General features: G+C 43.8%; 2 protein-coding genes across 2 annotated transcripts in view; one reads left to right on the top strand and one right to left on the bottom strand.

Moving 5' to 3' along the window:
- Nucleotides 1-10579, top strand: part of BAIAP2L1 (BAR/IMD domain containing adaptor protein 2 like 1) — a 32992-nt gene extending 22413 nt beyond the window's left edge. Inside the window, exons 4-14 of the mRNA XM_064726337.1 lie at nucleotides 1013-1074; nucleotides 1170-1241; nucleotides 1571-1708; nucleotides 2769-2921; nucleotides 3344-3511; nucleotides 4195-4342; nucleotides 5342-5549; nucleotides 5836-5913; nucleotides 6256-6421; nucleotides 9233-9273; nucleotides 9803-10579. Coding sequence (XP_064582407.1) covers nucleotides 1013-1074; nucleotides 1170-1241; nucleotides 1571-1708; nucleotides 2769-2921; nucleotides 3344-3511; nucleotides 4195-4342; nucleotides 5342-5549; nucleotides 5836-5913; nucleotides 6256-6421; nucleotides 9233-9273; nucleotides 9803-9878 — 1310 coding nt within the window. The 3' untranslated portion in view covers nucleotides 9879-10579. The remainder of the gene's footprint in view (nucleotides 1-1012; nucleotides 1075-1169; nucleotides 1242-1570; nucleotides 1709-2768; nucleotides 2922-3343; nucleotides 3512-4194; nucleotides 4343-5341; nucleotides 5550-5835; nucleotides 5914-6255; nucleotides 6422-9232; nucleotides 9274-9802) is intronic.
- Nucleotides 10580-11486: 907 nt separating this feature from the next.
- On the bottom strand, nucleotides 11487-21055 carry BRI3 (brain protein I3). The gene is made up of 3 exons (XM_064726338.1): nucleotides 20747-21055; nucleotides 19167-19281; nucleotides 11487-11875 (listed from the first exon to the last, which is right to left on the bottom strand). The coding sequence occupies exons 1-3, from the start codon at nucleotides 20913-20915 to the stop codon at nucleotides 11743-11745; spliced, it is 417 nt and encodes a 138-aa protein (XP_064582408.1). The 5' UTR covers nucleotides 20916-21055; the 3' UTR covers nucleotides 11487-11742.
- Between the last annotated feature and the right edge of the window lie 805 nt (nucleotides 21056-21860).

The following is a 21860-nucleotide window of genomic DNA, read 5'->3' as shown; positions in this document are numbered from 1 at the left end:
GGCAGGATGATGTGGCTGCTGCAGGCAGGGTGGTGTGGCTGCTGCAGGGGCTGGCACAGGCAGGGTGGTGTGGCTGTGAGCAGCAGGCAGGATGATGTGGCTGGCACAGGCAGGGTGGTGTGGCTGTGAGCAGCAGGCAGGGTGGTGTGGCTGGCACAGGCAGGGTGGTGTGGCTGTGAGCAGCAGGCAGGGTGATGTGGCTGCTGCAGGCAGGGTGGTGTGGCTGGCACAGGCAGGGTGGTGTGGCTGGCACAGGCAGGGTGGTGTGGCTGGCACAGGCAGGGCAGCACCAGTCCGTGGCTCTCACTGCTTTGCATGTACAGCCACACCCAAAGATGGAGAGATGTTTCCTCTGTATCCTCCTGAAGCAAAATGGAACAGTTCAGCTTTCAGCTGCTCACAGTCCTGACTGGGCTGTGTGAATTTGTGTTAAGTCTATGCAGAGCAGAGTGGGATACTCAGGGTCTGCTGTGAGGATGCTGAGGAATCTGCTTTGCCTTGGCTGCTGGTTAAGGCAGCACAGGTGGGAATTCCTGTGTGGAGCAGGTCTGTTTTAGCAGGTGTGCAGTGAGGGAACTGAAAGGTTGCTTTGTTGACTCTGAAGGTGCAGTAACTTAATAAATATTGAAGTTTAGTTTTCAGACTATGAAATGGATAGCAGCTATTTGGGTAGGAACAACTTGTGTGCTATTCTCTGACTTGGCACAAAAAGAGGCTGTTAACCAAACCAACAGGAGCTGCTCTGGAGAGAAGGAAGCATTGCCTGGCACTCCAGGGCCCTTTTGCATAACAATGCATGATTAGTTATTCTTCTATCACTTATGTACTGCTTGGTTTGTCTGTGGCCAGAGTTAATTATTCATTTCAGCTGCTGTGATGAGCAAGAAATTTCCTACCCCTCTTAATATAACCATTAATGAGTATTTAGTTAAATGTATTTTATTACTGCTCTTTGTTAACTAACTTCAGAAGTCTAAGAAAGAAACCAATATAGTTGTATGTTTATCAACAGGCCAAGTTCTGGTAGAAATCTCAAGAACACACAAGAAACTTAATGACAGTCTAGAGGAGAGTGTAAGTTAAATGATTTCTTCTAATTAATTTTGATCGTGAAATTATAAACTACTTTTGCTAATTTTTAATAACCCTTAATTCATTTGTTTTTAAAGTTCAAAAAATTTCATAAAGAAATTATATCTGAACTGGAGAAGAAAACAGACTTGGATGTAAAATATATGACTGTAAGTACATTCAATTCTAAAACTCCTATTTTATTTGTCTATTGCTAGTCAAAGAATTTTTTAGATGTTGTTTCCCAAGATTTAATTAATTGATACAACTTTAATAGAAATGCACTTTATACATATAAAGATGGCCAAAATTTTCATGCTTAATTAAAGTTAAAAAGGGAAGCCCTGTATGACTTCATAGCTCCTTATAGAACTACAGCAGTTGCTGAAGTCATTTGGGGTGTGTGAGCAATATCTGAGATCACAGTCATGCTTTTCAGTCCCTTACCCAGATACAGGGCTGAGTGCTTTATGAGGTGATGTAAATGCTTTGATTGCAGGCAACTTTAAAAAGGTACCAAACTGAACACAGAAGCAAACTGGATTCTTTAGAGAAGTCTCAAGCTGAGCTGAAAAAAATCAGAAGGAAAAGCCAAGGAGCACGAAATGTAACGAAGTATGAGCACAAAGAAATGGAGGTCAGTGCATTGTCTCTTATTTGTTTTTCTCTGTATGAGAACTGGTCAACAGAAAAAGTTAATGGTTCCTCAGAGCTGGTGTGTGCTAAAGGCACTCCTGGAGTTTGTACTGCAGCTGCAATTGAGCTCTCACTGCTCCAGTGTACATATTCAGAGACCTCTGGTTCCTAGATTTCATCCCTTGACCAATAGTTGATCTGTAACTGCACCTATACCCAGGGAGCCAGCTCAACTATGCAAATTCGGTAGTAATTTGCTATAGAGTCATCTCCCTAAGCAGGTAGTGCCAACTTGTGTTAGTGCCTTTCCTACTGCCCTTAATGCAGCATTGCCATCTTGAGGTGAAATCTGAAATGGCAAGACACGGAAGGGAAACTGTTGTAAAATTAGTAAATCAGATTCTCATTGTTATGTGTCTCTCTGAAATACTTGCCATAGATATTTTTATTTACATGACACTTGTACTTCCTGCTAGCTTATATATTTTTTTTCTCCATATCTATTTTAATTTTCAAAGACATCTATGTGTATAACACAGTACAGTAAGTGTAGGTAACAGTACCTCCTATTTCTTACTGCCTGTCTTTTAACCTGCTTTCATAAGAGTTGAGGGTTTTTTGAAGGTTCTGGGTCTGAGTTCAAGGATTAGCATTTAATGAATGCTCATAATCTCAGATAAATATAGTTCAGTCTTTTTAGTAACTCACACCCTCCCCCCTTAAATGAAGCAGAGATTCATCCCAGCTTTGTGTGAATAAATGGAGCTGTGGTGGTGCAGACAAAGGTCATTAGTCTAATTTGAACACACACCACCCACCCCCCCCTCACAACCCTAAATAGGCTGCTAATTGCCTGTAGGGACAATGTACATTCACCTGATGAGATCAGGGAAGTCAGATCTGTGCAGGGAAAGAGAGGGACTCAGAAGTAGAGCCACCCTATCCCACTCTGCCTTTCCAAAAGCTTTTCTAAGGCTTTTAGAGTTTACTTAACTAATTGGATATAGCATCAAATAAAACTCAGAGGCTCTCTGTGATTTTTTTTCCCCTTTTTCCCTCAGTATTTGGAAACCGTGAGCTCTCGACAAAGTGATATTCAGAGATTTATTGCAGAAGGCTGCAGAGAAGCTCTCCTTGAAGAGAAAAGAAGGTTCTGTTTTCTGGTTGACAAGCACTGCAGCTTTACCCAGCACATGCACTTCTACCACGTTCAGGTCAGTGCTGTGAGCATAAACAGAAATCCAGGCACACAGGAGTATTGAATGTTTCCTGCAGCATGTACACCAGACTGTCAGAAATAGCTAAGAAAAACTGAAGTGCCAGACAAGTGTGCCTAGTTCACAGAAGATGTTTACAATACACTGTTCTATGAAATGTATTGTAGCAAAAATCAAGGGTTACTGTGAATTTTTTTTAATCATGTATTAAGAAAAAAACACATGGATTCATCAGGTACTTCCAATATCTGACCCTGCAAAAGAGATGTTTTTACAACATCTTATTTGTTTCAAAAAGGTATTCATCAGAAGAATCTTAGAAAGTACTTCCATTTTGGTATAATGAAAGTTATCCAGTAGATTTGTGCAATTTTATGAAAAAGCCTATCTTTGACAAGTACCTTTTAATTCGGATGCAGTGTGCAGACTTCCTAAAATCCAAGCTGCCTGGGTGGGAGGAAATCTGTAGTGATGCCACCAAGGTGCCTGAAAAAGTGAGAATGATGATAGATGAAATGAGGACCCCTGGCTCCACGCCGGTCTCGGGGACGCCGCAGCCCTCGCCCATGGTGAAGAGAAACACCCTGGTAAGCTGCTCCTCATGGGGGTGGAGAGGCTTCAGGGGGTTCTGCTGGACCTCAGCACGGTGGAGCTCAGCTGGAATATGCTGGGCTTGGGCACAGAGCCACGATCACTAAGCTGAAGCTCTATGGGGAAAATACACAGCAGAGAAGGGAGGAGCACGTGTCCAAGCAAGGCTCAGTTCTCAGCTGGGCACCCAGGGTTTCTCCTGAAGCACTTTTGTTCCAGCCATTCCATTTCCTACATTCTTGTCTCTAAGTAATAGCATTATATACTCAGTAGTTCAATGTAAACTTAAGAAAAATGTGATTTTCTATTTTTTTTCCTTCTTCCTGTCATGATTATTAGCTTATTGGAATACAGGTGAAATTCTCATTTCTGCTGGTTAGCTATGTCGTCATTAATTGTTGAATTTCTAAAAGATGAGAGTAAACTTCTAAACAAGAAAAATCTGGAGATCATCATGCTATTTTCAGATAAAAGGCTATTGTAGCCTTCCCAGTAGCAAGTGTTTATCAAACACTTACAAACCTTCAATCAGCAATTCCATAGGAACACGTGGGCTTTATGTCATGTTTAAATGTGTATCCTTTAGGAATGTTTAAGCATTGCTCTCTAGAATTTAATCTTGCAAAAAAGTTCTTGCTGTTCCCTCAGTATTGTGATACTGTTGTTTTTGTGACTCCAGATTGGAAATGATTTTTATCCTCAAGAAAATGCATCCAAAGTGCCCCCAGCCCCCACAGGCAGGGCGTACACGAGCCCACTCGTGGATATGTTCAACAATCCTGCAACAGCTCCCAAAGCTCCTTCTGAAAAGCTGAATCACTCAGCAGGTGAGTGTCCTGCAGACTGGGTAAGTGTGGATGACAGCCTGCAGTGTTCAAAATTACCTCAGGGCTGGGAGTAGGAAATGGCCTTTACAGAGGATTTATATCATTTACCTAACAGGAGAGAGAGATGTGTTAAATGCAGGTCAGGATAAGGCATTTCTATTTAAATTACTTTCTGTGTGTCACTGATTAACCCAACTTAATTGCTCTCATGGCTGAAATGTTACCAGCAGAAGGCATTCCATGATTTTAACAGGACACATCTGAGTGTTTCAGTGCACAAACACTGACAGTCTCACTCTGCCTTACTTTAAGGGCACGGAGCAGTAAGGGAGAAATGCATGTGGGACAAGATGCACACAGTCTTGTAGTTCTTTTCCTGAAATTTAAAATCCTAATAAGATCTCCCCAAGTGTCTAATATATTGATTTTTATACTTTCTGTGATATGCAAAACAACTGGGCCTAGACCACGGGATAAGAAATACAGAACTCTTCAATGTGTAATAGAAATTCCAGCATTTCTTCCTTAAAAATAAGTCAAATAACATACAGTTTTAAGTCCTCCTTTATATTTTTTCTGGTAAACGTCTGGTGTCCAGAAAGTGCTGAGTATCTTCAAGTCTTCTCAATGCTGAAGCTGAGTGCTGAGGCACATTTGAAAGCATCAGTTGGATTTTATACACAGTTCCATTTTTCAGAAGGGAAAATTTTCAAAGGTCTTTTACAGGTGTGATTGTTTAGTACTTTTCATGGCAAAAGAGGAAAGAAATAGCCAGTTAAAACTCACAGAACTTTTTCTGCCTGTTGGTTCCACTTTATTATGCTGGGTGTGTGCATATAAAGGCATATGCAGTTAAGAACTTCATGCTGATAAGAAACATTGGCAGTGAGAGGGTCTAAGTACAAAGTCTCCATTTTCACTTGAGTTTTCCTTTATTTTTTTCCTCTCAGATTACTAATTGCATTTATTTCTGTCTCTTTTTTTTTTTTTTTTTGACAGAGAATTCAGATGATGCCAGTTTATCACGCTCAACTTCTGTTGCCACGGGACTGAATATAATGAAAAGGCAAAAAGTGAAGACAATCTTCCCTCACACTGCTGGAAGCAACAAGACATTGCTCAGCTTTGCCCAGGGGGATGTCATCACCCTGCTGGTGGCTGAGGAAAAGGATGGCTGGCTCTATGGGGAGCACGACACAACCAGACTGTAAGATAATCATTACCCACCTTGAACATGCAGTAAAATGTGTCTCACCAGACTATGTTAGCAGATATTAGTAAATGGTTTTCCACCTTTTTTACTGGCTGTCACTGATGAGGGACTTGGGGTTTCCCTCTAAGGAAGAATCTCTGCACATATTTGGTTTTACACACTAATTTGGCATAATTAGAAATTGGTTTCTTCAAAAGTCAAATCTGTTTGCTGACTCTACTGTTGTATTTTGAAAGATTTTTCCAATTTTATATAATATAAAAGACCTTTCCTTTTACAGAAAAGGATGGTTTCCATCATCATACACCAGACCACTGGATGAATCAGCAGAAGAAAAAGCCTTTGCCCCAGTGCCAAGGTAACATTTTGGGTGGCACTTGCAGAAATGCCCAGATCTTCACTAACATTTATTTAAAATGTTATTTTTGTGCTCACGGTTTTTAAAGTTCAGTAAAATGTAGAGTAAATACTCTCTAATAGTCTGTGGTACAATGCCTTAATTATGCCAAGAATGTGTTTTAATGGTCAGACACAGAGGCAAGGAGTAGCTTTGGAACAGCCTTAACTCAGATTCCCCCTGGCTCCAGGACATGGCACCATTATTCACTTCCAGCTCGTGCACGTCTGAGCTCCCCTGGTGCTGCAGGGAAGTGCAGGGTGCATTCTGGCACCTGAGAATTTGCTGGGTTCTCTCTTGCAGCCCTGCACCCATCCGAAGTGTCAGCTCTGTGAACCTTGTGGAGAAGGGGGAGGTTGTCCTCCCACCACCAGACTACCTGGGGGCTGCCCAGACAGACAGACGGATGGAGCCTGCCAAAGGTGCTGCTGTGAAAACCCCGACGGACAGAGCGGAGCAGGCGGGCCCGGTGAGTCAGGGAGCCCCAAGGAACCCAAACATTTCACCCTGCTCTGAAATGAGCCCTGGCAGCTCCCACCTCACCTACCTGTGCTGGACCTCAGCCCTCTGACCCATCTGTCTGCAGAATATCAGGGGTTTTGGCATTTCAGTCCATCCATCCTAACAGGAAGGGAGAAGAATTGATCAGGGATATCACTGACAGGAGCAGGAGATTTACCCTGCACAGCAAAACTTCTCAGCCATGGAATCTGTTCAACATGAAAAGAAATTCTCACAGAAAGCAGTACAGATCCATCACCTCCAGTGATGTTAGGGCTGTGGGACACAGGGGCTTACAGCAGAATAAACTCTGTGTAAACTCTGTGTTTGCAGCTATTGCCAGGGGAGAGCTGTACCAACTCCTGGCTGTTTTCAGCAAAGCTGCAGCTAAGTGAAAATACATTTTTTTATGACCTGATAATGTATAACAATGCTGTTATTTCTGCTGTTTAGGCAGCATTCAAACTGATTCAAAATGAAGACTAATCAAATTAGGCAATTACAAGCTTCTTTCTTGCTGCTTGTTTAAGTATTTTGCTGATGTGTATGTAAGGGTGATGTTTTGAGACTTTCTCCAAAAAGCCTCTTGAAGCAGAGATCACATTTTGAAGGCAAAAAAACCAAATTAAATAAAATAAGGTTAGCATTGCTAAAATATGAGACACTGTACCAAAGTAAGATGCAAAATTCCATTAGTCAGTGCCATGGGAAACTTCAGGAATCAAAGAATAATACAATTGGCTGCCAGCTAAAAAATGGTATTATTTATTGACTAAAATTTTTTGTCTCTCAGTCTAGGATCCAAACAAATTTTTAGGTTGACCTGCTGACAGATGTTTTTGCTTTCTAAGTAATCTGGTGAATCCTAGAGTAGATATTGAAGTGGCCTTCACAGTCACTTTTGTAATCAAATCACAGACTTGTGTCTAGTTCTTAAAAGAACAGGTTACCTCACTTTACAAATATAAAAAGCGTGAAAGAAAGTATGAAAGTTGTTGTTGGAGATTTGTGAAGCTCCTCTCAGTTAGAGATCTTACTCCATTTCAGTATGAGTCATGTTTTGGGATACCCTTTTTTTTTTCCCAATATAAATATTCCTACAGAAAAGATTTGTACTTTTGAGGGAGACAGAACAGTTTAATATTAGCATATATATTTGAATCTACATTCAAGTAAGTGGGTTTATTTCTCAGTAATGAACATTGTGGGGTAGAAGTGTGTAGTTTGTGCAGTGATGTTTCTGGGACAGTGTTTCTGTGAGGAATGAAGCTTTGCTGCTCCATAAAATGACTATCAAGAAATATCTAAATCTCAGTGTTCAGTTACTTTCAAAACAAATATCTGGGAACTTCTAAAATGATTCTGAAGACCAGCATCTGTATTTTGACAAATGTGTGGTTTTCATTTTTGAATGAAGAAGCCATGGGCATTAGCAATGGTGTAAGGTCAGAATTTCTGGTGGCTCCCTCAGCCTGTGTTGCTGTTGAAGCCTGCAGGATCCACACGGCCTTCAAATGTGATTGTGTCCAAACCCTTGGGAGCTGCCAGTCCAGCAGGGAGAGTTCTGTGCCTGGGAGCAGGTGACTGACTAAAGAGCTTAAAGAATTACAGCATGTGTGAAATGGTCTCAGGATCCCTGCCCTGTTCTGCTCTCCATGGGGGCACTCCATTCTCAGGAACAGACGCCTTAAGGGCTGTTTTGGTTTGTGGCATTAGGTCAGGGGGTTTAGGAATAAATTTAAGGCTTGTGGACTAACATTCCTGTTGAACCAGAAACTCAAGAGAAATGGCAGATCAGCCAGTTGGCAGAGCTTTAATTAGAGCTGTACAATCTCTTTGGAAGCCAGAATGGAAACTAATAGCTCCTAGGAGTGGAAAACAAATACATCTTTTTTTGATAATCTAAATTTCTACAGGGAAAGAAAAACTAAAATAAACTAGAACTTCTGGAGTACAGAACAATGACCACTTTTGTTGAGGCACCTCCCAACTCAGAGCAGCTGCTGTGACCCCATCTTAGGACAGCTCTGGAGGAGAGCTGCTGCACTTGCAAGTGTTTCATTCCAAAGTCACTGTTTATTTTCATTCTTGCAGAACTTCCTTGTCTTTCCTGCTTCCGTGCAAGTCCCCAAGCCCCACATCTCCATAGGCTTTGGAAATGAGCCCAACATTATCCTGGGCTGCCTTGGACATTCCTACAGCATTTACAGACATGTCAAACAGGCTGCTCACCAGGCCTCCTATGCAGAAGCAGGAAATGATTCAAGGCATCTTATTTTTGTTTCAGAATACACAGAAAAAATAGCTCAGGATTTCAAGAAGGAGAGATGAGGAATGGTCCTTGACAGTTAAACTGTTCCTGCTGTGCTACACAAGGCAGTAATATCACAACAGTATTAATTATTAAAAAAAAGACTTTATAGTTGACATAGCTTTGAGGAGGGTTGGTGTTCAGTAAGATTTAATTCAGGCATGTTCATTTTTCTTAATTTTAAGGGTTAATTAGGCCTAATTCTAAGGTCTATCTACAGCTGATGTACTTGAGCAATTTCATTGGAGTCAAGCCAAGCATGAGTTAAGAACTTGCTGAATAAGGCCCTGAAACACAGCGTGTCTGGAATGGGAAGCCTGGCAGGCTTTGCTTCAGCACTGAAATTTGAAGTATTAAGACCAAACTGGCCATACAGGTTAATTACAGGGTCTCTTTCCCTTAGCAGGACAGCAAGATCACCTGTAGCATATTTCTACAAATTCATGTGAATTTTTTTTTGTTTTACAGAAACCTGACATGAATGGCATTATAAAACCACCTTTTCTAAGGTAAAATAGTTATACACTGATTTTGTTGTGTTTTTATATTGGCTTATTTTATTTTATTGATTATAAGGGGAAATAAGGATGTTTATCATTAATTTCTCTGTGACCTTTCCCAGTCACTGCTAGAACAATATGGCTAAAATTAGTTAGACTTTCCTCAAGGGTGGCATCAAGTGCAGCACAATACACAGGCCCTTCTCAGAAAAACATATTTCTCCAATAGCTTGACAGGAAGCAGGACTTAAAATCCTTCTTTAACTAATTTTGAGGGTTAAAAGCAAAAATCTTTGAAGACTGGGAGCTATTTAAAAAGTCCAGATGTAACTGGGCATTAACTTCCCATATTTCTGGCTCACTGAAAAGTGATTCTTCATATGTAACCTCATTTTAAAAATTCAAGTTAAACTAAGAGTTGCACAGAATCCCTGAGTCTCAGAACCATAATTTACTGTTTGACAGTGAAGGACCTGATGAATAAATTTGGGGTTGGATTGCAGAAAGCCTTCAAGTAACTTGATGAATTTCTTTTCAGTGGAGAAAACCCCTTTGCAACAGTGAAACTCAGACCCACAGTTACAAATGACAGATCAGCACCGATTATCCGATGAACACAAGGGTCAGACACATCTGCTTCCTCCTCATCTACACCCAGTTTCAGCAATGACAATTACTATCTCAACTTGTCCTAAAAATTTATTTAAATGTAATTACTGTACAATAGACACATACTGGAATGGAGCTCTGATGTTTTTTAAACCTGTAGTTTCTCATGAGGTAATTGCTTTGGGCTAGTGTTTGAGCACTTGGGCTTGATTTTACAGTATGCCTTTTTTGTAGTAGGAATTGTGAAAATACTGGAGATAGTTTGGATACTCTAGTGAATCAGAATAAGTAATAGCTCAGAATCTTTGGCATTCATTACTTGGAAGCTGCAATGGTAAGTTCTAGAATATAAACCTGCATATGCCACCTAAAGAAGATAACAGTGATTTTTTTCAAACAGAAGAATGTAACAACAGCCTTATTCCAGAATAGAGAATTGCCTGTATAAATGATTATATGTTATTTTGTGTAAGAAAGATACCTTAGGTTATAAATAAATATTTATCCCCTTAAGAATAGACAACTTGTAATGCCTTGCTTAATGTTCATTACACAAATTTCAAATCAACAGAAACTCATCTGCAGTCTAATGTTATACTGTCAACACATTCTTCAGTGATAATTTTGTCTTTAAAAACTGCTGTCAAACTTAGTCTGATAAAAGGTCATAATAAAGCAGTGCCATGTTTTTCTCTCAAATGCCAATATAAAAATCTGCCTTTGAAGTTCCTCCATTACTGTAGCCTACCCAAAAAAAAAAAAACAAAACAGCTTAAAGTTGAAAATTTTTAGTTAAGGAGCTGAGCAAAGGCCTGACTGCTGGTACAGTGCAGTAGCTGAGTTAAGTGAAACTGAGCTTTTAAACTTCAGCCAGAGCAGAATCCTTATTCTAAACCATTCTATTTTACACATGCACGTTTCCTGCAGCATCCCCTGGCTCATTCCTTTAGTGGTGCCTACTTCTACTACTACAAACAGGGAATTCAAGTCATGTGAAATGCCTTTCAGTTACTTAATATCAAAAAATAGTATATGAGCATGTGCAGGCTGCTCTGACCCTGCCGTTCAAGTTCAAGGCCGAGGACAGTTTGCCAGAGCACCCTGCATGAGCACCCCCATCCCCTCTGAAGCAGCAGCTCCCCAGAGGGGCACCCCCACCTGAGCCCCCCTTCTACAGCACAGCACAGGCAACTCAACCCAGCCTGTCTGAGCTTGCAATAATTCAGCATCAGAATTCAACAATCTAGGATGCAAAAGCCTTTACTCAGGGCAGCTCACGGTTGGCAGTGCCCCAGGCTCTTCCTGCTGCTGTCTGTGAACCAACAGCAGCCCCTGCATGAAGCACAACCCTCGCTAATTAAAACAGGGCTCTGATTGTGTGTTAATACTTGTGCCTGCAGTGGGGGAGAGGAGCAGTTGCCACAGAGGTAACACTCACAGCACTTACAACACTTCCCTCAAATACCTGATGCCCTAAACATGTACAGTCTCAAACATCATTTATCATCAGCACAAGGATTCTGGCAAACATCCTTTGTTGTAGCTAGGATTACTACTCTCATTTCAGACTACACCAAACACGTCAGTAACATATTTAATAATCCAGCCACAAGTTGAGGATTGCAAAAGGAAAAGCAGTTTTATTTAGTTTTCAACAGGTGCCACTAAACATGGAAAACAAGTCAGGTTTTCATGTTTTGCAATGCACATGCTCAAAAAAGATTAAGTTTAAATTACATGCAAGAGACTAAATTCCTTCACACTTTACAAAACAGGTCTGAAGCAAATAAAATGATTGTACATGACATTTACATTAGAAAGAGTATGCTAACAGTTGTAGCTTCAGTAAGCACGTCCACATTCAGCCCCTCAGCCAAAAGCTGCCCCACAGTTGGGGCATCTTCTCTGCCTCAGTGCAAGGCAGAACAGAATCCCAATTGGAAAGAATACAATGGCACACAAAACACCAAGACAGGTGAAGGTGTCCTCCAACACGCCAACCCTGCAAAAAGGGAAAACAGACTCAGTCAAAGGACACTCAACAAGTTTGCCTTCAAATCACCACTCAGTGCTCTGGCAGTCATGAGAAACCACACCATTTAATAGAGCAAGATAAAGTACAAGGTTTGGAGTTTGTTCCTGGTTTTTACTTCTCAAAACTGATCTCTCTTTACAACTGCAGAGGAACTGATTATTGATGTCACATGGCTCCAGCTGACTCCCAACTCCACGACCACACGGAAATTTGGTTTCAGCACAGTCCTATGACAGCAGAAATTCACCTCCATTTCAATCCCTGACTCCTTTCTGAAGTGCTGTATCTGAGCATCCCCCAAAATGAAGATAGACAGTAAACCAGAGAATTCAGACTTTAGAAATTTGTGCAGTTACATAAATAGTCAAGATTTGGAGTTTAGCAAAACACTGGAACAAGATGTATCCTCCTGGTACAGTGCAAGTCAAGGCAAACAGAGCTGAGTGACCCTGAAGTGCAGGCTGTGAGCAGGGTGCCAAGGCCAACAAGCTGCTGTTCCCTGGGAGCAGTCAGGGACAAGCTCTGCGATGTGTAAATAGAGCGAAGGAAGGAAGGCGCAGGCTCAAGAGACCATTTCCTTACAGCAACTGCCTGAACCTCTGCAACCTCATTAACCCTGGGAACCATCCCCCTCCCCTCAGCCACCAGCAGGAGCCAGGGGCTTTTCCAAGTGTTCTTGATATTCTGCTGCTTACACAAGTTCATATTCCCCTTAAGCTTTCCCTCACTTTAATGCACTTTATTTCTGTTTGCAGAGATAGAAGTTAACTCTGTGTCTGGTATAAAATAAAGGAACTGTCAGGTTACCATTGATCCCAGCAGTAGCTCTGGGATCATTTCATGTCCTCAGATAACATCCTTTTAAGGCAACTAAAAAACACAGACCAAGTTCATATCACCACACAGATTTGAGTCTCAGCACAAAGTGTCCCACAGCTCAGAGCTGGGCAGCCTGTGCTGGACATTGTGGCTATTTTCATAAACTCAGCATAACATGAGCCATGGGGAGAGAACAGGAGGCTCTCCTGAAGGGCTGTGGAGCCTTGGGGAGAGAACAGCAGTACCTGCACTACTGAAACTCACTCTACAAAATGTGGCTCAGCTCTGGCAAAAAGGGTAAAGGGTCAGATCTGAATTCATGAGGAGTGCATCTTGAAGCAGAACACTTCTTCAGAGCTCATCTCTCACTGTTCTAATCTCTCTGGGCACAGAGATATCCAATTCAATATTCAAGTAATCGTGCATTGTTGTGGCAAAACAAAGTGCCTGCCCTGAGAGCTGGAGCTCAGGAAGTGCCATCTCCTGGAACCCTCTGCTACTGGAGCTGGAATGCAAAGAAATTCAGGACTGTTGGAACACACCAGTAACAGACACAGGGGCAAAAAGGACACTGCAGTGTCCAGCCAGAACCATCAGGTCTGGATGAAGCAGCTGAATTTGGCAATTTGCACTTGGGGCATGCAGGAAATGCTGACCAGCCTCAGACCAAACAGAAAGCAGCAGCACAAGCTCAGGAGGTGAGGCCTCTGCTTCTCCCCAGGTTAACCCAGTAACACACTGGATGTCTGGAGAGGCTCAGACATACTCTCAAGGTTTCTGAGTAATTCAAGATTCAGTTTTCACATTGCAGATCAACCCAAGACAGGCAAAGCCCCTTTTCCAGGCATTTCAATGACATCACAAATAGCATTATTTGGAACCTGCACACAGCACATTACAGCTGTTGCATTTCCTGCTCTGCTGTTACACTAATGCCTTCTTTTCCTTTCACACACACTGAGCAGTTCCCTCCTGCAGGCACCCAACTCCTGCTTAATTGCTGGTTTGAAATCCTCTCCTTGTCTCTTAATAACTCCATATTCAGTTCCTGCCCTGACACCTCCATTTGTGACAAGTAAGCCAGTGTGCTCAGTTAAGAGTATAAGCAGTCTATTGATGTGACCTTAAAGAATAAACACACTGATCAAACACAGAGGGATCAGTGGGGTACTGCTGGTCAGCCCCAGCAGTGATGGGCACAGCCCAACCCCTTCCAATCAACCTCCTCTTAATCAGCTTGCAGGGCCCAATTCCACTGGTCAGCACATGTCCTTGACACTTTAAACAGAATTTGCTTTAAACTCCCTTCCTCCTAAACAGAGTTACTCCCAAGTGTTCAGTGGTAGTGCAAACTACAACTAAAAATTTAAAAATTGCCATTCATATTCAACAGCAGGCCAGCAGCAGAGCAAGGCAGCTGCAGGGACACCCAGCAGAGCTGGGCCTGCCTGACCCCACACCTGATGTTTCTGAGCTCCTATCATGTCTGACAGTGATTACAGCATTAGCCACACAAACACTTCTTGGCTTCTGCTGATTTATGTCAGCACCTAATTTTAGATGAACACTTACCCAACCACTGCTTAGCCAGTTACTAAATTTAAAAAGAAAAAAAAATACTTTTTATAAGGGAGATTATGGATATTTTTTGCTTGTATATCTTACCTGAGATGAGGAGCAATTAGAAACTCCATATTCAAACTGTGGATTCACCAACATAACCAAACATAAATTTTCTTCTACAGCATAAACCACATAAAAGCTGATTATAACTGCACCACTCCCACTCTAAAAATAAAGTGGAAAGGTTTATTTATACTGCAAGCAGCATCTTGCATTTAAGCTATGACTGCAGCTGCCAACTCCATACAGTAAGGTCAATTATGCCCACTGACAAGTACTTGAAACCAACTTGTTTTTCAGATAACCCCCTTTTTTCAAAGTAACTCTCACATTAAGATCTTAAGTCAAATGCTCAGGATGAGAGGGCTGATAATGAGATCTGTGAACACAGCATTGGTCTGATTTAACACGTGCATTTTTAGACTTATCACTACATCACAGTATTTATATGTGGGCTTATCAGCATTTTTTAGACCTTACAGATACATTCAAAGGGTCACCCCAGGTAATCAGAGACAGGCTGATTGTACCACAAACTCTGCAAGACATGAAAAGAAACTGCACAGAAGAAAACTGCTATCTATCCTGCACAAAGATCACTGACCAACCACCTGGAATTCTCACATCATATCCCATCTTCTGCCACAGAGGCTGGTTGAGTTTCAAAGTTTAGATTTGGATGGGAACATCAGAGCAGGGACAAGCATGGACTATAGCAGCTACACACTACATCTAAAGAATATTTACATGAAGTTTAAATAATAAACAACTATAGAAAGACTGTATCCCGAGCAGCCTTTTAGCAAAGCCAACACATCATTTGTGACTGAAATAATGGAAGACCAGAAGGTTGAAATTTGGAAGGACTTGATCATCTAAGTGCAATTTTTCTAGAGTCTATTTCCTCAGGAGATGTGTGTAATTGACAAAAACAAAATTTCAACTGAAACCTGAGAAGTTACAGCTTTATCAAGTCAAAAAAACCCCCAATAAATTAAAAAAAAAAAAACACCACAACAACAAAACAGCACCTGTGGCAGGGAGAATGCTGGAAGACATCACAGAATAAATACAATTTTAATTAAACTTGTTTCATCTTCCAGTTCAGGAAGAAGCCTCAGTGTTGCCATAATTTGAAACCCACTACACTGCTGGTCCAGCAGATGCACTGTAGCTGTCAGAAGTGAAAGCTGCAGCAGTGTGAGGACCTTTCCTCTGCTCTTTCTCCCAGCTGAACAAAAAAACAATAATAAAAACCTAACAGGACCCACAACAGGCTCTCCCCCAGGTTTTGAGGGAACTGGCTTTTGCAGTCATCAGATCAAGAAAATGTTTTTGCAGTTTTTAAAAGGAACTTTCTTCTGTTAAATAACAGGAAAGAAAACATTCCTAGCAGTTAGTTATCGCCAACAACAAAAGACAGAGAAAAAGAAAATGAAAGTGGCCACAAGTAAAGCAGCCAGGCTGCATTCTCCAAGCTAAAAGGAGAATTCCACAGCAGGATATCTAAAGGCAGTGCCCGTAATGACTCAACTCGCACTCAGGAACATAAAATAGTTTAAAAGCAGGACTTGGCTAAACCTTAAATGTCAACTAGAAGCCATAAAGCTGACAAGATTGTGCAACTCAGTTTAATTCCCTGTACATCAGGGCAGGGAGGAGAACACACACTGAGAAAACAGAATACAACCACCAAAGCCATTCTGAGAGTGCAGGGAAGGATGGAGCACATTAAAACCGGGGTCTGTAACTAAAAAGCAACACTGACCAGTGATGAATGAGCTCAACGTGAGGAACAGCTCCAAGCAAGAGCCAGGAGAGTCATCCCTCAGATGGCAGCAGTGCTTCAGAGGGAGAAGGGCAGGAATGCAATTACCAGTCACCACAGGCATATTACCAACTTCAGAGAGGCTACTGCTGGAGAAACTTTGTACTTTTTATGACTAAATACCATAAAAAAAGCCTAAAGATGGACTGTACTGGAGCCAGCTTATTAACTGCAAGAGCACTCATGACTGCAGTAAAACAGACACCAATTCAAATAGGAAACCAGTACTGCATATTTCTCCTCAAGACCACATATTTTAAGCTGGAAATAGTTTTGATTTCAATCAGCACCACAAATACATAGGGCAACAGACTGCTTTGTATTTCTGATGGCAGAAATCCTTTCGATGGCCTTTAGGTTCTTCCATGAGTTAAATCATCCCACAGCCACACACAAGGCTCCTCCAGGTGATCTAAAGCACATGGACATCTCTAACATTCATGCACCATCAAATCAGGAAAGTACCAGGACAACTGACCTGGTGTTGTCATCTCATTGCAGGGGTTCCGTGCTGGTGTCTCCTTATCACAAAGTTCCATACCTTCTGGTGTTTCCTCATGGGCAGCTCCTCAGAGCACTGACTCTTTCTTCTTCACAAAGTAACCAATGGACACCAGTTCCCTTCTCACCCAGCCACCCCACTCTTTTATAGCCCTCTGCTTCTCATTGCTTACAGCTGTGGCCTGCTAAACTCACACCTGTTCCTGATCTTTGATAACTGGCCCAGCTGCAACTCCTTAGGGGTGAGATTACTTTCCACACTATCTTTGTTTTCTTATACTCTACCCCCCTACAACCTGGCAGTTTATTAACAAAGTTTTTTATGTACCATTAATAGCTTTTAATATTTCTCGATGCCCCTTCAACATCTTTTCTGTTCAGGGCAGTATTCAGAGTGTAGCTGCACATTGCATTCATCATAAAATAGGTTTCCAGGACATGAAAGTAAACTAGAACTGTGTTTAAGGTCTTGAGAAGTCAAAGAGGATTGAGATTTTTCTCAATCAGGATAATTAGGAACTAACATTGTAATAGAGCAAAGGAGACTGACACACCATGACTAGATACAGTTACTCATCCTTGGGATTCCCTGATCCAGAATATTTCACAGTTCTCCTCACAATTTATTTTTTTCAAAGCCTAAAACAGAAACAAAGGATTCAAGAGTAAACTAGGATTTTGTAGAGAGTATTTTGCTTTAGAAAAGAGTCCACAATGGGTACTTCCACCTGGGCATAGCTGATGACTTAAGAAAGCTACTCAAGTGAGATCAGTTAAAAACAACTAACAACAGACTGCTCATTTTCAAAAATTTGGCCAAAGTTATATATAATATGTGCAAATGATTGTTTAAGAAGTCTTTCCTGGACCATCCCAGGAGCCTCAAGCTTGTCTGAGTTCAGCAAGTGTTTGGACAACTCTCAGGCTCACAGTGGGATTCTTGGAGTGTCCTGTGCAGGGCCAGGAGTTGAATTACATGATCCTGATGGGTCCCTCCCAACTGAGCATATTCTATGGACTTCCAGAAAAAGAAAAAATTATAGCAACAAGAGCCTACCCATTTTAAGCTATTTCCAAGAGCAGTTCCCCAGTGAAATGCTTTGAGCTGTCATGGGGTCAGGGCCAGAAAACCTGTGTGTATAAATACCCTGCCTGCCTCTCTCCAAGCCATGCACAACATCTGCCCTTCTCCTGGCTGAGCTACAGCATCAGCATGTTGATGCAATCACTGAGGTGGCAGGATCTACCACATCCTCTGAACAGCTCAGCACTTGCTTTCCCCCAGTGTAAAACACACACCTCCTAGATCAATAGCTCCAGCTGGTACAGGTTTTTCAGCCTTAACTAGTGCCATTTCAACAGGCACCCATTTTTACATAACACCACAGGATGCTTCTTATTTGAATCCACCTTTGAAGGCAGGTACTGACTCTCAGACAAACAGCAGCTTTACCACTTGGGTTACAGCCTGTGCCATATGACATCCTCTGTCACACTGCTCACACACCACACTGGAATCCCTTCAGCTACTCAGGCAGGTTCCCTGCACCTTCTGAAAGGCAAGGAAGGGCTCAGACCTGCAGAGGATCAAGTGCCTCCTTGCAAGGGTAACTCCTGTACACTTTAGCAGAGGGGATGAGCCTGCATTTGAGCCACAGCTGTGCCTGAGCTGCACCAGCAGCAATCCCTCTGCCCTCAGCCATGGCCAATACCCCAGGAAGAGGAGAACTGAGAAGTGAAAGGGACTACAGCTGACTTACAGCACTAGTGAGCAAACTGAGTGCCTCCTTCCTTTTTTATGGCTGTGATCTCCAAGGGGGAAGTTGTTCTCTTGCTGCAACTCCATGTAACAGCTGACCACTTTTTTCTGGTTTTCACCACTGCAGCAGACTGACATTTTTGGTCTGGTCTATCAATTTCTCTGCTCTTCTGCAGTTAAAGGACTTTTAGAGACCTTTTAAAGCTTTCAGCCAATACTGACAATCACTCTGCCCGGTTTTCCAAAGTTTGGACTGGGAATGGAACACACACCACAACAGCAGAAGTTCTTCCACAGTACTGCCAGAAAACCAGAAGTGACTATGATCAAAGATGACAGAGTTTCACAATAAAATCATACTACTCACCATCACCAGGCATAAACACAGCAGAAAGGACTTCCTGTCACGCTTTCCCCCAAGAACTGACCTGTTACATCTGTTACTGAAGTGCCATTTTGTTAAAAGTATCACTTACTGATCTTCCTCCATCTTAAAGAACAAACTCATGTTTGAAGTGTCTTGCATTATTTATAGCCCATGTCACGAGCCCACCAGGACAAGCTCACACTGCACAAACCAAAGCATTCCACTCCTGGATCTCAGTGCCTTTTCAGTTAATTGTAATACACACAAAGAAAGGCTACTGAAGACCAAGGAACCATATGGATACCTCTATTTTAAATAACAAAACCCAAGACTGATTTTAATTCCTCAAGAGCCATTTTACCTGCAGGCAGGACAGCCACCAACGACTACCACAGAGGTGGTGGTGGCAGGCTGCTGGATGATGGTGTACGTGCTCGAGTAGTTTGGCTGTGATGTCGGTGGAGGAACAGCATACCCTAAAATAAGAAAAAAACCCCAATCACCACACAGAAGGCACACAGAACAATGATAATTTACAAGTATGACAACAAAACACAGAAAATAATAAACAGGAATGCAATCTTGATTAAGCACTTTAGAAAAAATCAGAACTGGAACACCTGGCACATCTAATAACAAAGCCACTTCATAAACCCAAGTATCAATTTAACCATCCCAAAAGGACACTGAGCTAATAATTAACTTCAAGATTTTGTTTCAGTGCTGCTGAGCACCCAGGAAAAACTGTTTAAACAATGACCATAGCTTTCCCTTAGGATGTTATATATCAAGAACGCCCCACTCCAGCAGACAAATGATTTGAAACAGAATAAATCTTCCTCTAGTTTCAAGCTTTGATTCCATATAGTAAGTTTCTATCTGGAAAGCAAGGTAGGAGTGATAGCATGCAAGTAGAAAGAAATAGCATAGGAAAAAATTCCAACTTTCAGAAAGTCCATTTTGTTAGCAAAAGAATGAGTAATTTTCATGGCTGTAGATAGAAGACAGAAGGCTTTAAATGCTTTATTAAAAACTTTAAGTTATATCTTTAAAAAGCTTTTGAAATGGATGGTTAGATGCATGCAGTGTAATAAAGGCACAGTTTGCCCAGTTATAATCCATTTTGAGCTTATTTCCCGAGTTCTCAGACTTTCTTCAATCAAGTTATCTCTCTGTGAAGTCTGGCAACCCCACTATTCAAACTGAAAATAGCCACTAATACCTTATTACAGGAAAACAAGCTTTACGTTATCAACAGGAAAATCAATCTATAGCCTCAGGGTTCGGCTCAAAGACTGGGGTCTGTGTCTGCTGTGTAACTTCTGTAACTTTTGAAGCACTTCTCTTTCCTGAGAGGCTACTTCTTTCTCAGGCAGATGTTAGTATTAATTGTTAATGAAAGTACTGCACCTACTCACCTGCCTAAGTCTCTCCCAGATTACTGAAGTGTATCAGAAAAACCAAACATTAACCAGAGTACAGCGGAGTGCAGGCAAAGAACAAGTTCGGGGTCTGTTTCGGTGCCAAGCACAGCTGTGGCTCTGCCTTTACTCCGAGGCAGAACAGCCGCGCGTGTGAGGAACGGCAGCGATCCCAGCCGGGATTTTGGGGCGAGCACAACACAAACACCTCACGGGCCCCGAGGGAAGGAGGGCAAAGGGAGATGGCGCTTCGGAACACCAGGATCCCGGCGCACCCGCCCCCTCCGAGCGGGGGAGCCGCGGCAGCCCCAGCGCCTCCCGGTGCCGGGGGAGCCGCACGCAGGAGCGGCCCGGAGCTCCCCGCTCCCACCGACCGCCCCAGCCCGGTCCCGGGAGCTGAGGGCTCTCCACAGCTGCTCCCCGCCCCAGCCAAGGGGCAGCGGGGCGCTCGGGCGCCCGCTCCGCACACCGGGGACTCCCCGCCCGCAGCCCCCCGGAGTCGGCGCCGCCCGTGACCCACCTGGGGCGGCCGCGGCGCCCGGGTAGGAGTACGGCGGGGGCGGCTGGAAGCCGGGCTGCGGGGCGGGGATGGCTCCGTAGTTGCCGTGCCCGTAGTCGTAGCCCGGCGCGCCCGGCGCGGCGGGGCTGTAGGCGGGGGGCCGCTCCTGCAGCAGCGGTTTGCTGTCCATGCTGGGCCGGCGCTGCCTCGTCCCGCGGGGCCGACCAGGAAGCGGCGCCGGGCCCGGCGCGCGCCGGCCGCCCCGCCCCGCCCGAGGGCGCCGGAGCTCGGGGGCGGCGGCGGCGGCGTGAGGGGCCCGCGGCGGGGGGAGGGGACGGAGGCGGCCCCTCCCCAGCGGCGCGCGCGGAGCGGCGGCCCCGGTGCTGCGCTCGCGGCCGGTCACGAGGCCGCCGCGCCCCACGTGACGCCGCTCCCCGAGCGGCGCGCGGCGGCTCCGGCGGGCGGCGCAGGGAACCTTAAAGGCCTTAAAGGGGCCGCGCCCCGCCGGGACCGGCACCGGCACCGACTGACCCGCAGCCTTGTGCCCCGGGCAGCGGGGCCGTGAGCACGCTGCCCTAGCTGGGGGTACCGGGTTCTCCGCGCTCGGACACCGGGAGCAGCCGGCAGTGCCCGAGGCTCCGCTCAGCCCCCGCTCAGCACCGCTCCCGCCCGTGCGCTCTCCCAGCCCTGTGCCCCGGGGTGAGCCTGCTCCCGCAGGGCGCCTGGCCCGGATCAGCCACAGGGCCCCTCCAGCCCGAGCCGTTCCGTGAAATGCCGTCCGTGCTGGAAGCCGGCGGGATGGGAACGGGGAGGATGAGGTTGGTTATCGCAGTGACTTCTGCAAACTCACATCGCCACTGCGAAGAGCCGCACGTGAGCGTGAACGGGAGAAGAGCTCCGGGATGGAGAAAACTCTGATGGTTCAAAGAAACACTAAAGTTAAGAAACAAACACTACAGGAAGGAAGAGGAAAGCAAAGGATGCTGCTGCCTCCTGTACTGCAAACTACAGGAATGAATTCAACAACATTTTCACCAGATTCATCTGCTTTCTGAAACTCACGTTCCTAATGTGGAAGCATTTCCAGCACCCAGGAAATGCTCCATAAATTCTTCTGCCATCTAGTTCCCATGGA

Source organism: Zonotrichia leucophrys, chromosome 14 (genome assembly GCF_028769735.1).
Source record: "Zonotrichia leucophrys gambelii isolate GWCS_2022_RI chromosome 14, RI_Zleu_2.0, whole genome shotgun sequence".
In the NCBI taxonomy this organism is placed as follows: Eukaryota; Metazoa; Chordata; class Aves; order Passeriformes; family Passerellidae; genus Zonotrichia; species Zonotrichia leucophrys.
Note: the sequence above shows the minus strand (reverse complement) of the source record. Positions and strands in the feature narration are given on the sequence as shown.

What these genes read in the sequence shown, in the direction of transcription:
- BRI3 (XM_064726338.1), bottom strand. Translation starts at nt 20,915, where the DNA reads ATGGACAGCAAACCGCTGCTGCAGGAGCGGCCCCCCGCCTACAGCCCC. An exon ending in GGGCGCCGCGGCCGCCCCAG is followed by an intron (nt 19,282 to 20,746) that starts GTGGGTCACGGG and finishes TTCTTATTTTAG; the next exon opens with GGTATGCTGTTCCTCCACCG. An exon ending in GGTGGCTGTCCTGCCTGCAG is followed by an intron (nt 11,876 to 19,166) that starts GTAAAATGGCTC and finishes CCCTTTTTGCAG; the next exon opens with GGTTGGCGTGTTGGAGGACA.